Source organism: Protopterus annectens, chromosome 4.part0 (genome assembly GCF_019279795.1).
Source record: "Protopterus annectens isolate FY-2018-M chromosome 4.part0, PAN1.0, whole genome shotgun sequence".
NCBI lineage: Eukaryota > Metazoa > Chordata > Ceratodontiformes > Protopteridae > Protopterus > Protopterus annectens.
In genome coordinates, this window is record NC_056733.1 from 598,241,985 (window position 1) to 598,259,636 (window position 17,652).

The following is a 17,652-nucleotide window of genomic DNA, read 5'->3' on the forward strand; positions in this document are numbered from 1 at the left end:
AGATGAACTACTTAGATGTTACAATTGTTGAATCTAATAATTGTTTTCTGGTCTAATATTTACTAGAAACCCACCTTCTTGAATTCATAACTACGCTAACACAGCTGCCATCCTAGTAAACTCAAACACAGCCTGGTAAGGAGGCATATGATAACAATACCTAGGATGATTTCCAACAGTAGACTTTTTGAAAAGGAATTGGAATTCTTTGCAGGATTTTGAGACAAAGACAGTATTCTGATCAATTAATAAAAAAAGTAAGTTGGATGTTATTTTAGGTAGACCTTCTAGATTTGCCCCTATATTAGGCACTGGTCTATTTACTGAAGCAAACAGATGCACTTCGTTAACTGCATTCTCATCAACTAATAGATATAACACCTTGATGGTGCTCAAATGTAATAATAATTCATTTTTGATTAAGAATATTTGTAGAAACCAGAGCATTGTAAGTCAGGATTTGGATTTGTTGAATAGTGTAGGTGAATGGCCCACCTTTGTTCCTAAGAGGCTTCAACTTGAAGTACAATTTTGAGTGGACTTTTGATCATAACAATCAAGTAGGAAGTATGAAGAGAGCTGGTACTTGGAAGTGTGGATTTTGTAATTACTGTAGGTTAGTGATGGTTGTTGATACTTTCTGTTATCTATGAAAGGAGTAGGTTGGTGGTGGCCATATCTGCTAACAATTCCACTACAAGAGTAGTTTATGTTAGTGTGTGTCAAGATTGTGAGAACTTTTACATTGGGAAAACATAGAGACACACACAGATAGTAATCTAGCCTTTGATCATCACGTGTCTACAGTGGTGTGGAAATAGTTCTGTGTTGCGCAACTTATAAACAAAGGTATGGCATTTAAGTCCAAGGAAGTCATTGTTGCACTGTATTCAGCATTCATCAGACTTGTCATTGAGTACAATGCCCCCTTTGGTATTTACCTAGCCAGGCATATCCAACAATTGGAACGTCCACAGAGGTTCCTTACTAAAATAAATCAGGGTGTAAGTAATATGTCCTATGCAGGCCGCCTCAAGGCCCTATCCCTGTATTCTGTCTCTTACAGGCTTTTGAGTGGAGATCTATGCCTGACATACAGGGTGTTGTCAGAACCCACTCTGATGAACCTCCTGCATAGCCACAAAACAAACAGCACCAGACTTATCCGTCTAAAGTTTTAAACCTTGCCTGTGATATAAATAAGACCTGCTGGAAAGATAGGTACATATCCCAGAGACTACCCCATCTATGGAACAGGCTCCCCATCCATGTGAAGCAGAGTTCCTCCCTAACCCAGTTCAAATGCAACTTGGACATTTGGATGGGAAACCAGAAATTCATCCCTGGTTTGGCACCTATGTCTCTAATGGACAGAAGTAACCTGAAAATGGTTCATCTCCCAGGCACATGCTTACACTTATCAAGGGAATCAGAACTTGTGAGAGATTTGGGATGCATGGCTAGGCTTAAAAAGGCCCTTGTGGTAGTTAGCCTAGTAAACACCTATGAACCTATGAGTGCCCACTAAAAAAGAGAATTTATGAACATTTACGCTGCATTTCTATGAAAAAGGAAAACAATGCACTATACAAAGGCACCAAAAATTGTCCTGGTATTCCTACTACTAAGTTTAAATTTGGTGTAATTGATAAGGTGGCAGTTGATCCTAGGGGTGGTGGTTTGAAAGTTTTATTGGAATATTGTGAACTAATTTGGCAAATACAACCACAAAACCAGGTTTAAATGGGTATATATCTTTAAATAGTGTTTTGAGATTGAGATCTACTAAAATGTAAAAAACATGAATTTATTTCATAGGTTCATAGGTAGATACTAGGCTATTGGCCCTAGGGCCTATATAAGCCTAGCCAAAAAGGTACCCTGGCTTTCACCACCCAAGAAAATTATTTTCCAGTGCCCCTGTCGAGCAGAGTCCTAGAGGTGGTCCCTGGGGTGAATTTCCTATCTCCCATCCAATCATCAAGATTTTTCTTGAAGAGTGCTAATGAGGAGCTTTGTTTGGTATAGATAGGTAGTTTGTTCCAGAGTATAGGAAGTCTCTGGGACAGGAATCTATCTCTCCAGCATGTTCTGTTTACGATGGTGACAAGGTTTAGGTCCCTAGAGCATGTAGCTCGGATGGATTGGGATTTCTTTAAGTGGAACATGTCCAACAGCTCTGGGTTTGACATAGATTTGGATGTATTTCACAATGAATATTAACTAATTTTGCTTTTTACTTGTTTTTTGATTGTATATTTTTTTTTACATTGTGATTGGTTGGCACTAGTGTTTAAACTTTGACTTTGTACTGGAAACTCATGCTCTGATGAGGTCACCTGCTTGTTTTTTAGTTATTTATGTGGAGAATATCTGAGAGACAGCCCTTTTGGATCTCTCTGCACACCCTCTGCATGTACTACAAACTGTTTTTCACACCTTCTCCAAGCACAACAGATTAGGCATGAGGTACAGGCCAGGCTTTGCCACTGCAATCCTATAAGGTATGCTGTGACCTCTCCACCTTGCAGGGTTGTTAACTACTATGGATAAGGAATATGACAACAGTGAGCCTTATAAAGGTCATTTTCCAGTTATGTCAGCCCACTCAACTTAGCATTAGGCATGTGAGCAGAAGTCCTTCTTATTTTGGCCTCTTCAGGCCAGGGATGGCTGATAGAAAGGGCATGTTACAGGATGTCTGTCATTACTTGTAGCAGCAGGAGTTCAGCTGTCCATTTTAAATGTCTCCCCATTACTCATTTTCTTTCTAACATGGTGATAGTTCCAAAAGGAAAGAGACCTTGTCCTGTCCATTCTTTGGGTCAGGTAGTACTCTTATCCCACAGAGCCTGCTGCCAGTGCTACTCAATTGGTTTCCATTGTAAACGGCTGGAGTAACCCATGCAATCCCCATATTTATGGCTTGGTGTGCCAAAGTAGATAACAGGTGTTTAGTCTGCACTTTACTGAGTCACACTTGTTGGTGACCTTCTTTAACCTGAAAAGAACTGTAAGTGCTCTAGGCTGTTATCCCTGCTAGCCAAAAATCATATTGACATCCTGGGTGAAGGCAGGTCTGCACTAAGGATGTCTGAATGCTCTGAAAATCAGTATGAAGTAATGGATGTCTAATTCATAAGTGTAAGTCAATCTGTTAGCAGCCGTTTCTTCAACTACAGAAAGATTGATGAAATTATGCTCAAGCACCTTTTAGTGACCGTGGACTTTTCCCTTTTCTCATTTGTTGTACAACCACAGAGTAGGTGTGTATGTGTGTGTATATATATATATATATATATATATATATATATATATATATATATTTTTGGGGGGGGGGGGGGGCTTGTGATTTGCCAGAAGGTGTTTTGGTGTAATTTTTTTCAGTCTGTCAGCAGTGGAGGAAATGGCTGTCAATAGATTGACCTCCATTCCTAATTCACACGCACAAGAAATGTTTTCTCATCAGTGATACTTCCGTTTGAACACCTACTGTTATTGCCAGTTATCTGCAGTCAGACAGCTACTTTATATTAGATACTTACCATAATGTTAGATATTCAAGGAAAACTTTCAGAGCTGTACAGTCAAGTCTCCAACTGTCCCTTAATCACTATCCTTACATCTGGCGTGGAGTAAAGCTGTTTTTATATTCCCCATGTGCCAAGTAAAGAGAGAAAGGCATCAACATGAGATAAACATCGCTAACACAGAGAGGAGGTGCTTTCACTGCTAGGAAAGCAGTGCATACGATGACTTACACTGAAGTCCATTTGTTGTACTGCTGCATAGCTGTTTCTTTTTAAGGCTACTGTAGCGATGAGTACCTCTGGAAGAAAAGAAGGGCAGATGTGTTTCAAGTTGCCGTTAATATAATTGTTTGATATGAGCATAGTTTGTCAGGCTTCTAGGGTACTCTGATTTACAAATAACAACAATAACATGGAAGGAACATAAAGAGTTAGGGCTGCATTGTCTTGAATCCGAAGGATGGCTTCAGCTGCTAGGGAAAAGTACGAGCCATGGTAAGCCACTTTAATGGAACTGGACTGAATCTTTGTTCATTTAGAAGTTTAAGGGGTTGTTTGTAAAGGAAAGGTGAAACTTTACCAGATGTACTTGAAAAGCATCTGACATTCCATGGTGGGAAATCATTTTAAGCAACTACATGCTTCAAGAGATGAAGAAAGCTGTATGTCGGTATTTTTAGCAGCTGAGTCATTTAATGATGTAGAAGTAACAATTTCCCCCTGCAAATTTCATCTGCTGTCTGTCATACAAACACACATGTTTCAAAGAATCTAATGCAGTGTTGCAGTTCATGAGACAGTGTATGTTATGGGAGTGTACCATTGGCCTTTACATGCTGTTTGTTTGCTTGCTTTAAAGGCAGGTATACAAAGTGAGTGTTGCAACAGGCCTTGTCAAGACACAGCAGCAGAATAGAGGAACATTAACTTTTAGAGTCTACCGCTGCCCTTTATGATTTGTGTCCCTGTTTGCAGTAATGAGCCAGCTCATTCCAAATTTTTTACCTTTCCTACAGGGATTTTAAGAGCACATTGTTTGCATGGTATGAGGGAGATTTAACTGTTTTTTATGATGTTGATGTGAAACTAGGTCGTGTACAACCATTTTATTATGTAGAATCTTTTGGAAGGCTGCTCAAAGGTTGACATTGTAAACGTGGGGTGTGTCAAGATTGTGTAAGAAAGACTTGGTGAATTTGGTCATATAAAATACCCTTGAACTGGCTGAGACCTCTGAGTGGAATGCAGTGGGTTGGGTTGGAGGGTAACTGGCTGGGACCTTTGAGTGGAATGCAGTGAGTTGGGGTGGGGGTTCCTGACTAACTTTCAGTATTTTAGCTGCAGTTTGTTTTCCCTTTGCATCTTTGAATGGTTTAATATTTTTTGTCATGCTTTCACCATGAAGCAGTTATTTACTTTTGTGTAATAAAAAGATACATGTGCAATGTTTGATTTTTTTTTTTTTTTTAATGCAGGGCACACCACTTAAGTATGATGGCAGTTCATCTCCGAGTTGTAAAAAGCACGATGTCAGGTCTATCATTAACAGTCCTTGCAGAGCTTTCCACCCAGTGCATCCCATGGATGTCATGCAGGATCCTCGAACGTTGGAACGTGCTCGCTTTGATGAGAATTTGAAGAATCGACACAGTCCTGTAGTCTGCCCAACAGGGTCCATTACACGAGGAGCTCCTATAATTGTGCCTGAACCAGGAAAGTCTCATCACAGTCCGCTCTCTTATGAGGATCACCAAGCAGCACGCAGGGCAGCAGGCTTCAGCGGATCTTTGCATAAAAGTTCTCCTGCATCTACAAGGGAAAGTACACCGAGGCAGCATGAAGGTACAGTGAAATGCAGCTGTCATTTTAATGTCTGTTACTCAGATGCTTTTCTATGTTGGGGTAAAAATGCTTTGCTATTTTTGTGATGTTGGTCTAATGCTACTCAACATTGCAGTACCAGCTTTTCTTTTCTGAAATATGGTGTCTTTGGAGAACAAGCATGTTGCAGACCTCAATTATTTGTATTAACCTGAAGAAGTTATTGCAGAAGAGTAAGGCTAGGAACTGTTAATGAGTTGCTTCCTGGTGTCTAGAGTTTAATTCCATCATAATTCATTTGCCTGCATGTGAGTGCCATGAGGAAGTCATTTAACCAGTTAGTGTTCTGGGTCAATTGGGAATTTGGGCCAGGCTCCTCATTGGTCTCCTGGTCTGCATGGCCCGTAACTGCCTATGAATCCATGATCCTGTGATGATGATTATGCTCATTTTTCAGCTGCCACCTCTGATAGTAGGGTAACCAGAATTTATAGGTGCCTTGCAGACAGGTGGAGAGACTGGTTGTTCATTTGTATCACTGTCATCATGGCTTCCTAGCATGGGTTAAGTCATAGAAAGACTGGGAGGGGGAAAAAGAAAGACTTAACATTCCAGAGACAGACGTGTCCTTCTCTCCCTTGGCCATGTTGGCTAGCATCAGTGTACTTCTAGTAGAAGTCATAATTTTGGACTAATAATTACTGATCTTTTGATATTTCTCTGATTTTCTGGTTGATGTCACCACTGGAGAATACATGCTAAAAAGCATCACTACACTTACAAAGCTTTAAGGAGAAAATTGGGATAGTACTATCTTTGGGAAGGACTCGTGCAGTAATCTTCACCTCTGGGCTTCTTCTTCCTCATGCTAGTCACCGAATCAGCGGTTTTTATTGAATGGTTCGTGTATATAAGAATAATGCCAGTGTCACATTTTTGCTTTATCAAGGTCAGTGGGTATAAAGTTTAAGTACAGTGGTGGTATTCCATTCATGCCTTCTGAGTGATTCTTAATGTCTAGGTCCATGCATCCATCTATCCACCCACAATTCCTTTTTTTCCCATTTTTGCACATGGAGTTGGGATATCACTTCTGCAGTGACAGTTATCTAGAGCCAATGTTCACACAGCAGGGTGGCTAGCCGTGCCATGTCTTTTCTTCTATATGACACATACATATGCACACTCACACCTATGGCCAGTTTAGAGTGTCCAGTACACCAACTGCATGTCTTTGGAACTTGGACGAAAAACGGAGCACCTTGAGAAAACCCTTGTGAGTACAGAGAGGGCATGCAGACTCCACACAAAAGGCACCCCGGCTGGGAATTGAACTGCAGATCCTCTTACATAAGCCAGCAACACTACCTGCTGTGCCACTGTGCTGCCCTAATAGAGAGCTGGTCCTTCAGTTTTAGAATTTGCTTAGTAATAAATGACTCACCTGACTGGTTGGCTAACTGGTCACTCAGTAGAGAGAGGAAAGAAGTGTGAAACTTTGAGCAGAATATAAATAGTTTTATTATTGCTCTGTGGTCTGTGTTCCAGCTCCCATATTAAAGTCTCTGATGAGAAAAAAAGTGGATAAATCCTAACTTTGCTGACAGATGGCACATGCTGGCTTACTGTATGACCCTGGCTGTGTAGCACAGGGGTTAGAGTACTGGTCATGTAAATCAGAGGTCATGAATTCAGATGTCATCAGGGCCTGTAGCTTCCACTCCTCCTGCACTTGGAAGAGAGGGATTTATTTTTTCACCCCTGGTCTGACATCTGTGTCTCTGATGGATAAAGGCAGCCATTAAATTATGCTCTAACATACACCCCTTAAAATAATCTCCGAGGCACAATAACTGATGACATACATCTGGATTGCATGGCTAGGTTTCTAAAGGCACCAGTGGTTGTTAACCTAGTATATAGCTATGAACCTATGACTGAACATTAATTGTGTTACAGTTGTTTTGCATGCAGTGCTTTGGAACTCATGTATAAGGCAGAGAATCTGCAATATTGTGCCCAAGTATGTGGGATATTATTTCTTGTACTTAAGAATTAAATGTTTTTTCTTTCAGTCTTGCATGTTTTTGGTTAGTCAGGGCTGGAAGTGAGAAAGTAAAGTTGTGTAGGTCACTCACTATAAAAGTAGATGTTTGTGTGTGTGTTCACTATAGGAGTCATGAGCAAACGGATATCTGCTGCAGGCATAGTCTGATGTCCGGACAGAAGTCCTCAGGTCTATGTATCCATTTCCCCTTTTTTGCTGGGCTGACACCTCTTCCCCTTGAACTTTGGCCTGCCTGGGTAAGATGGTACCAATCTACACCATTTTTAATTCCCTTTTGCTCAGCTTGAGGCTGAAAGCATTGTAACTGCCTATATAGGTACCTCTTCTAACCTGTTTGCCTGTGAAGTTCAATCAGGTGACATAAGTATAGTCCTCCCAGGGAGAAAAAAGATAAAAAGAGGGCTGATTTAGGGAGAAGAATAAGGATGGAAAGGAGAAAAGGACTTTGGGTACCTTTCCCTGGTCAGTAATACCCCGTAGCAAGAGGGGATGGTATGAGGAAAGTAGGACTCCCAACAGTGGACTAAACAGCTACTGTGCATGTTAAGTTACCTACACAGTTGTACTACATTCTTTGTGCATTCCATTGTTGTGGTCTGGAGTAATGGAAGGATTCCTAAAGCTACTCCCTCCCAAGGGGAGACAGGTAGGATAGCAAAGATGGTGAGCAGGACTATAATATCACAAGAGTGCAGTTATGGTAGCTTTTTTCTAAAATGTCCTGTGTACTTCCTCCTGAGGAAGCCTGCAGTGATAGTTGTAAGTCTGACTGAGTGAGGTCTTACCTTCCCAGGTGAACTCTTGTTGTGATATTTGTAATAAAAGATACTCTAAAATCCAAAAGTGAAGCATTACCGGGGCAACTAATAACACAAGAAAACTGTAATGCAAGCAGCCTGAAATGAAGTTCCAAGTACAGAAGCAGTTCAGAAAATAATGTTTATTTCCAAAAAACATTTCCATTTGGAAATAAACTTTATTTTGGGTACTGCTTTTGGACAGGGTCAAGCTATCTCTATGGAAATGCAAAAAAGGTCTCTGCATACAGGGGCTCAGAACTCTAATGTTCTCCTTGCTAATGCAGTGGCTGTTATGAGGTCAGAAATTAGTTATGCAATAGCCTCTGATTCGAATGGGGTAAGGTTAATTTTTATAAGGCAGCATTTAGCTGTCAAGCAGGGGCCATTCTTTTCCTAAGTGGTCTTAAGATGGAGGATACTCTTCGGAAACTGAAAGACTGGGGACTTTGTGGCTGTGGTAGGCAGGCAGAAATAGCAGACACGTGCATTTTAATTATGACACATGCTAGTCTGAAGACAAGCAGCTAAGAAAGATACTGTAGAACCAGGTAAATCTGTTCCTTTGGAACAGCTTCCTCCTTTGGCACCAGAGCAAAAATATTTTCTATTTGACTGTGATTTTCTAGTCCTTGTTTTCTTAGCTTCCCTTATGATTTCTAGCACATACTCTGATTAAAGGTGCCCAAAGTGTGTTAAAGTCAAATCTTCTGTGCAGTTAATCTGAGCTTAATCAAGCCTTGGATGTACTAGGAAGCCATGAGTTGAATTGTGAGGTTCACATACTGGGGCAACAGTACAGATTTCTCCTCTATGCTATGCAAGAGAAGTGAGAACCAGTGTAGGCTTGGCCAGAATGCAGGAGTCATTATCATTTCTGGCTTGTTCTTCCTTGGCTTGGCCAGAATACAGGAGTCATTATCATTTCTGGCTTGTTCTTCCTTGGCTTGGCCAGAATACTGGAGTGATTATCATTTCTGGCTTGTTCTTCCTTATCTTTTAAGTTGCTCTGAGGATTAAGGGTATTGTTGGAAAGGGATAATGGATTAGATTCCCCAGTTAATTGAAAAGGCATCCATTGACTAAGCCTATCTCTTTGGGACTCTGGACCAGAATTTCTTCAGTTCTGTGCTCTCCAGAGAAGAAATAAGTCTACTTTTGGTAGCCCCTGCCACCTTGACTTAATGTCCAAGAATGTACCCTTGTCTAGCACCCCCTGCTCTTGGCCTATGTAAACTGTCAACCTGCATGTATTCTAGAATGGGAATGTAGGAAGCCCTCAGAGACATCAGTACAGCTTGCCTTTCCACCCTGGCTGTCCAGCTAGCCTGCAGAGAGGGTAGGTGGTGCATGCCCCCCACCTCCCGTTTATTGACCACTTGACTATTGCACTGTCTGTGCTCACATAGGTTCATAGCTAAGTACAAGGCTAACTGTCTTTGCAGACAATTTCCCAAAGTTATGAGTCAAACTCTGTACTTTGTGTCTGTGTGGTATACACCTTAACTATTATGTAAGCCAACCCCAGATCCCATGCAGGACTCCTGATTTCTGTAAATATTTGAGAGCCCTGATAGCTTCAAACATTTTTTTCATTTTATTTATATTGCTGTGTCTCTTCCGCTCTGCTGGGCTGCAACACCCCTGTACCTTGAGGTGTGGTCAGTGACTGAGTAGGAAATGGCTGGCTTAAGGACATTGTCTTACCCTCAAATTATACCATCTACATTCATGCTCTTTCCTCACACAGGGCAATATTGAGATGACACAGTTCAGAAACTGGCTTTGTTATTCCGGGTATTCTTAGGGAAACATTGAAGTTGCTTTATGTGCAGTCTGGCCAATGGGACCTTCACAGTGAATCCTAAGATCCTTGGGAATTCTTTGGCTTTGACATCTCTCTTCAAAATCGTGTCCTGGAAGAAGGTAGTTAAGGCATCCTCTTGTAACTGCGGTAGGAATGCCATGGATATTGTGGTGTCTAGCAAAGTATTAAAAAAAAAAAAAGACCACAATTTTGGCTGAGGCAGGTTTAATTTTATTATGTTCAAACAGAGTCCTAATTTCTGGAAGCATTCCATAAAGAGCAGTCCATCTTCTGAGGGGTAGGGACCCGGGGGTCTTATTCCGAAGATACTAATTCAAAGGCATCTAATAGGATTTGCTGCATTGGATGTATTGCTACAGGATTAGGTGACTGTAGTCCCAGGAGATCAAGTTATTTCTTCTGGGAATCAGATGCCCCTTTAGCCTGCCATTTGAAGTGTTCTGCCAGTAGTGACAGAATATCCCCAGTTGAGATGTCTTATAGAGGAGACCCAGAGAACACTGTGTTACACTCTTCTGTATCATAATGTAGAGGGGAGGAATGCTGAAAATCTGTAATTCATTTCATCTTTTTCCTTCCAGTTAGTGGAGTCTCTGAGTCTCTATGGGGGAAAAAAACACAGAGAAAGGAAAAACACCAACTGCAGAAGCATAAAATCCAAAAATGTGTAATAGTCCAGCGCCTCGGCTAACAAGCCTTTCAAAGAGTTAACATCACAGTACCACAAGCTACATTTAAATAACAAATATCACATCATTAATCAATTAGATAAAAGAATTAAACAATGCAGAAAAGCCTCCCACTCAAGTTATTTGTTTCATGACTTTATCCCTCTATGTACACCACTGCAACTGGTGGTTGAAATTTTTAATAGCAAATGTGTGTTTTAGAGTGTGTTTTCCCTTGCACTTGAGCAAGACCACCTTATGATTGCTGTTTCGCAAGCTTGAGGGCTGACTGGGCTTGAGAGTACAGGCGAGGCATATAAGAGAGTAGAGAGTAGGTGTGACCGGGCGATTGCAGTCCTAGCCAGTGGGGTTAAAAATGGCTTGTTTCTATACAGTGATCCATCTTATTGATGGTCTGTATGATTTTGTTGACTTGTAGGTCAAATTTAAGATTATTGTGTATGATAACCCCTAGAAGTTTGGTGTATTGATCTGGGGAGATAGTGGTACCATTGTTAGACGTGGCAGAGAATGAAAGTGTGGCAGATCTACTAGTGGGGGTGAATAGTAGAAGTTTAGTTTTATTGGGGTTCAGCAGTAGGTGTTGGTTGACGAGCCAGTTCTCAATAGTGTTAAATGTAGTTTGGGTTAGGATTTGCAGTTCGGATGGGGAGGTGGCTGAGCAGATCAGAGTGGAATCATCTGCATATTGAATACAGGTAGCTTTAGGGATAGCAGTGTGAAGGTTGTTGATAAAAATAGAGAAGAGTAGTGGGCCTAATATGGAGCATTGAGGGACACCAAGTGTGAAAAGTAGCTGGCTGGAGAGTTTGCCCTGCCAAAGTACCGCCTGTTGTCTACCAGTTAGGTAGGACTGGAACCACTGGATTGCATGCTTATTGAGGGAAATAGATTTTAGAGAAAGAATGAGAAGTTCATGGTTAACCATGTCAAAGGCTTTTGACAGGTCAAGAAAGAGGGCGGAGGATAGCCTATTGTCATTCCTGTTTTGGTTTATGGCATTAGTAAAGGAAAGGAGGGCTGAGGTGGTGCTGTAGTATGGCCTGAAAGCATGTTGGGAGTTGGATAGTAAGTTATTCTGTGTAAGGTATTGTATTAGTTGCTTGTGTACACAATTCTCCATTGTTTTTGGCTCGTGGGGAAAGAATGGCAATGGGTCTATAGCTGGATATGTCTGTAGAACTACCACCTTTGTGGAGTGGGATGACATGGGATATTTTCCAGAGGGAGGGGATCATGCTTTCGGATAAGGTTCTGTTGATAAGGATAGATATGGGATATGCAGTGGCATCTGCAGTTATTTGTAGGTACTCTGCAGGGAGAAGGTCAGCAGCAAGGGTGGTAGGTTTTAGTTTTTTGTAAGTGTTTTGATAAAACTAGTGGATATCAGTTGGAAGCTAAATTGGGGGTAATTAGTGGGTAGATTAGGGGTGTAGTTTGTTTGTGAGGGTTAGTTGATTTGCTAGGGATTGGAGTGTTTCAGTGAAAAAGTTATTATAAGCGCCGACTATGGTCACTGGGGAACTTTGGGTGTGGTTAGCCGGGGTTGAGGTGGTAGAATGACCTGGATGAAGTAGTTGATTTAAGTCTACCCAGAATTTTTGAGGGTTGTTTTGGTGGTTTTGTAGGAGATTTTGGTAGAAGTTTTTTTTTTATGTAGTAAAATAGATTTTTTTGTATCATTCCTGAGCTGACGAAGTTTTAGATGGTCAAGTGGTTCTTTAGTTGTTCTCCAGCTGACCCAGGCTCTGTTTCTAGTTTTGATTTTAGATTTGGTATCTTTTGTGAGCCATGGTGCTGTGTTTGATCTCGATTTTATTGTATGTGTTGGAGGATGGGAATCAAGGATACTCAGGAATTTACTGTTAAAGTGAGCTATAGCCTCTTCTAATGGCAGAGTTTTTAGTTTTGACCAATCAACTGCTTTTAGTTCATTTAGGAATAAAGCTGTGTCAAAGTTTTTCCTGTTTCTAAGTGTTTTATATTTGGTCTGGTGATGGTTTCCTGCTTTATATTTTATGATATAGGTTAGTAAATGGTTGCTAAGGTCATCAGCGAGAGTGCCAGCTGTGTACAGTTGGGGTTGGTTATTAACTAGGATCCAGTCTAGGATACTTTCTCTTTTGATTGGTTTGTTTATCCTAGTGGGAGAGGTTATGGTCTGTTTATACCCAGATACGTTTATAGGGGTGAGGGGGGGGGTTCGGAGGAGCAGGGATGCCAGTCAGTATTGAAGTCACTAAGAACTATGGTTTCTTGGGGATAGGTAGTGGATAACCAGTAAAGGATATCCTCTAGGGTATTTAAGTTGTTGCATGGCAGAATGTATGCACAGACGATGTTCAAGCATTTGTTCTGGTTAATCTGTAGTTTGGTTATGAGGAGTTCTGCATTATTGAATTGGGGTGGTTGAATGGTGTCTCTATTAACAGTTAGAGTATTTTTGTAAGGGACTGCTATCCCACCTCCTTTCCTTGTAGTACGGTCTAACCGGTGAATGTTATATCCTGGAGGCAGTATCTGTTTATCAGTAGTACTAGGTTTTAGCCAGGTTTCCGTAAGACACATAATGTCTGGGGAGTGGGTTGCTAGGAGGGCGTGTAGGTTGGGAATCTTATTAATACTTCTAATATTTAGGAGAAATGCTAGGAAGGAACTAGTGGAGTAGAAAGGGGTAGGTTGACTGTGGGGGTTGTGGCAGGGGAGTGAAGGTTATTGGGTGTGGGTGGGCCAGGGTTGGGATGAATGTCCCTATGTGTTATAAGGTTATAGTGACAGGATACTCTTAAGGTTTAGGAGTTTGTTTATAAGTGTTATATAGTCTGTCTTTAGGATTATGTTTTGTGGCTTTACAGGGGTGATGTTTTGTTGAGGGTGGCAGATTCAGGGTGCTGGGGATTGTAAAGTGATTGGTCTTATATGTGAAGTCGTGGGTGGCTGTTTGACCATTTGGATAGTGAATACCATGGTCAAGTTTTTGTTCGTAAGCAGTAAGATGGTAAAATAGAAATAGTGTAGGCAATAAGGTAATTAGTATTTTTTTATTTGTTTGCATTTTGTTAGGGGGTGTGGAAATTTTGATGGTTGACTGTGCTTACAGGGCCTCGAAAGCAGGCCTTCCAAGCAGGTATAGTATAATGTAATATAATATAATGTAATATAATATAATGTAATATAATATATGCTTCTTTTGCCTCTTATTAAAACAGTGTCTTGGTTAGGAGTGTGAATAAGTTATGCAACAAGTGAATATCTATCTTGAATTTACTAAGTATTAAGATCAATATTTGGTAGCTAGCATTGTCATAATCCTAACTCTCACTAGAAATAAAAAAAATCTGCCTGCCAGTATCTGGTGGTTTTATAGCTGGTGGAAGGCAACAAAGTACATAAAACAAACATCGCTGGCATGAGCAGTATCCCACAGGAGTTGAAGTAATCTGAGGACACATTTTTAATCAGTGCTAATAAGTTGTATTTTAAGCCAGATAGATTACATATTACAACTGCCAAATCTGGTGTCACAAATTGTGTTCCCTCAAGTATTGTAAGGTAGTATTGAACTGCTAAAAGCGGTCGAGGCTGATCCAAGTACGTTAAGTCTAATGATGGTACACTGCACTCTTCTTAGTTTGTGTTAATTAGTTGACGTAGTAATGCAAGTACTTTATCTGTATTGTGCCTTTTTTACAGGCAGTATCACTACTGGCAAATCTGCCTCCCAGGAGAGAAAGGGTACCCCCACACCAAGAGAAGTGCCCAGTTCTAAATCCCCTCTTAATGTAGCATCAGACCCTCACCTTCCTGCTGCCCACTATGAACAGTTACTAAGGACTGTAGGTGTCAATCCAGCTGATTTGTATCGAGGGCCCATTCCACTAGCGTTTGACCCAAGTGCATTTCCAAGGGGAATACCATTGGAAGCAGGTATGATTTTTAACACTTTACTGATTTTATAAAAATGTATTTTTCTTCTTTTTATCATTTTTCACCTGGTACTTAGCTTTAATCAAGTGATAAAAAACAGAACTTGCTGTAATGAAATCTGTATTTGAACTCAAAATAATTTTTCTGCTTCTTGATGTAAACTGTTGCAGAGTGTCCCAAGTCCACGGGTGCAGTAACAATGTGTGAAGATTGTAGTGCTGGTGATCTGGGTTCAGCTACGATATTTGGAGGCAGAGGGGTAGTGAAAGATGCGCAGCCAATGCCCAGCTCTCCTTCTTTGGGGAGAGTGTTTGTGCTTTGTTGTTACACAATTATCTCACGTGGCGGCCATGTTTTTTTGGGGGATAGGCAGTGGGTAGCTGTACGCAATCTAAATAAGCCTGGAAGGGGAGAATGAAGCACACATATATTTTAGCATGAGCATGTCATTGTTGAGTTATTCAGTGAATTGCACACTTCGCTTCTCACTGCAAGGTGAAGGGGACTGGTTATCAGGCAGAAATATCTAGGAGAACATAAAGAAACATGCTGCACAAAGGTTGCCCTTTTTCTGCCTCCTTTGTCTCACTAAGGCGATGTCCACCTTCCCTGCAGATGAGTGCCCCCCAAAGGTGGCTGCATTCTGGGGGAAAAGTTGGGCTTCTGAATTTGGCGAATAGGAAGGGAGGTCTAGGTCAAAGCAGATAATTATTTTATAGCCGATGTCAGAAAGAATTAAAAAGGTATAATGAATTAATGTAGCAATCTTTTTTTGAAGAGAACTTCTGAGACCATGTACAAATGTGTTTGTTTTCATCTTTATTTACCTTCCTGCTTTTTTTTCCATCTGTTCCGCAGTTCCTTTGCTGTGTCAGTAATTAATACCTAGAGAGGTGTGCAACCAGTGTAAATAAATAGCCCTAGTATCCTCATATAATATAATGATTTGGATAAATAACACTCATGTAAAAGCACAATTTTAGTAGTTATCAAGCTGTGAATGTTGATTGTAATGTAAGATGAACATAAAAACTAGTTTGAAATGTAACTCAGAAGGTAATCTGTTGTGTAAATGTTTTGAAAAGTTTTGCTGTTCTCTAGGCCCTGCTCATGGCTGAAAATGTTATTTAAAGCAGTTCACTCACCTGGTTAACAAAAATAACTAATTAAATAAATAAAGGCAGCATCATCCATCTTATGGACGTAGTACATAATCATGCATGTCTTATAGATATGTTACAACTGCATGCATGTTAGCAGTAATGGTTAAATGCCATCATAGTTTCATTTTTTCCTGCTTCAAAACCATTTGGTGCTCTAGTGTGCTTTCAGATGCAGGTATTTAATTCATTTATTGTTCAACAAGTAACACACTTCTTATGTATTTGTAATAGAGTAGAGCTGAAAACATTTCTGATAGACAAAGTTTTGGAAGTTCCAGTTAATAGCCTAAAGTGCTGCTATTAAACCCACATAAAGTCATTTAAATGATCTTGATGGAGTACACTACTAGCCTTGAAGTATTTCCATCCAAGTATGTTTTGTCCAGCTGCCTCTTGTGGTATTATTTTGAGCATTAATAAAAACTGTTCAATGTACTAATTTAAAAAAATAACACATAAAAAGAGGCCAGATGATCAAATGAGGAATCAAGCTGTAAGGGAAGTGAGATAAAGGTTAAAAAGGAAGAAATAAAAACTCCGGCTCCATTTGTGTAGAGGGATAAAGCCCTGACTGTGGTGCATATGACCCAAGTTCAATTAACAGCTCAGGCATCTGTTGGAGTTGGTGTGGAGAAAGATGTTTTTTTCTATCCAAGGAGGGAGGAAGGTCACCAGGGCAATCCAGTGCTACAGGCCCCCTGCAACCCTGTTACTTAGTTATACTGATTTTATAAGCAGATGTGACGATTTCTGAGACTTTCCTTTTGGATAGTTGGGAATAGAGATGTTACATTCACTGGGAAAGCTTTTGTCCAAAAGCATGAGAAACTCAAGAGAGTAGGCATTGTAAGATGTAAAGTTCAGAAAAGTTAGTGATGTAAGAACCAGTAGCCAGATAAGAAGAGGCCTTAGCAACAGTGCCAGTTTTATTGAGGCCATGGTACTCTTACCAGTTTTGCAGAGACCTTAGGGTGTTGAATCCAGTGAGCTATTACCTTGTCTGTCAGCTCCTATGTCCTATTTCATTTGCATACTCATGTGTCCTGAATACTTGGAGGCAAACAGTTGGAATTCCTCCTGTGGAGCTGTCCAGGTCTTTGCTAAAGTTATCAAGCTATCCAGGGCAGACAGTATTTTCCAGCTGCCTGCAGATGACATTTGTCCTTCACAACTTATTTTTTCTTCATTTGAAAATGTTTTTGTGTAGCAGGATATTCTTGTAAATCTTTGAACAAAGCTTCTCAGATCCCTCTCCATACATATAGAGAGGTGAGCAAAGTTCCAAACCTTTTGTGAAAAGTTACTTTCCATGGGGAGATGAATTCATTATTCTTTCTTTACAGCTGACATCAGAGTGCTGGGCATCCAGCAAATCACGATCTGCCTGTACCACCTTTGATGACAAGAAATTCACTAAGTAATACATGTATGGATGCATGGCACAGACTTAGCATCCTTCAGGTGTCCCAGGCCAATGGAGGTCCTCCAAGTATTCCAAGCTTTTTAATGGTACTTTTGAGTGCTTTTCCTAGAGTCCGATGTCCAACCTGCCACCTCCAGAAAGTTTGATAGGGTCTAAGAAGTGCAAAACACCTGTATGTACCTATTAAAAACCTTCTAGAGGATCCTGTACTTATATCACTGGATGCTGCAAGGAGGGACCTGACTGACTCATGGGTTTAATATACTCCCAAATGGTAAGGACAGCAGAGCACGAGAACATTTTACTAGAAGGTTTGCACCTTGTCCACCATAGGGATTGCCTGTCACACATTATTTAATAATAGGGAGGAGTCCTTAATCAGGTAGTGGACGTGACAGTGGAAATA

General features: G+C 40.6%; 1 protein-coding gene across 8 annotated transcripts in view; it reads left to right on the forward strand.

Moving 5' to 3' along the window:
* Positions 1–17,652, forward strand: part of NCOR2 (nuclear receptor corepressor 2) — a 3,277,114-nt gene that overhangs the window by 2,871,780 nt on the left and 387,682 nt on the right. For all 8 annotated transcript variants that reach the window (XM_044068530.1, XM_044068534.1, XM_044068533.1 and 5 more), the window contains 2 exons: positions 5,006–5,372; positions 14,427–14,660. In XM_044068530.1, the coding sequence (XP_043924465.1) occupies positions 5,006–5,372; positions 14,427–14,660 (601 nt within the window). The remainder of the gene's footprint in view (positions 1–5,005; positions 5,373–14,426; positions 14,661–17,652) is intronic.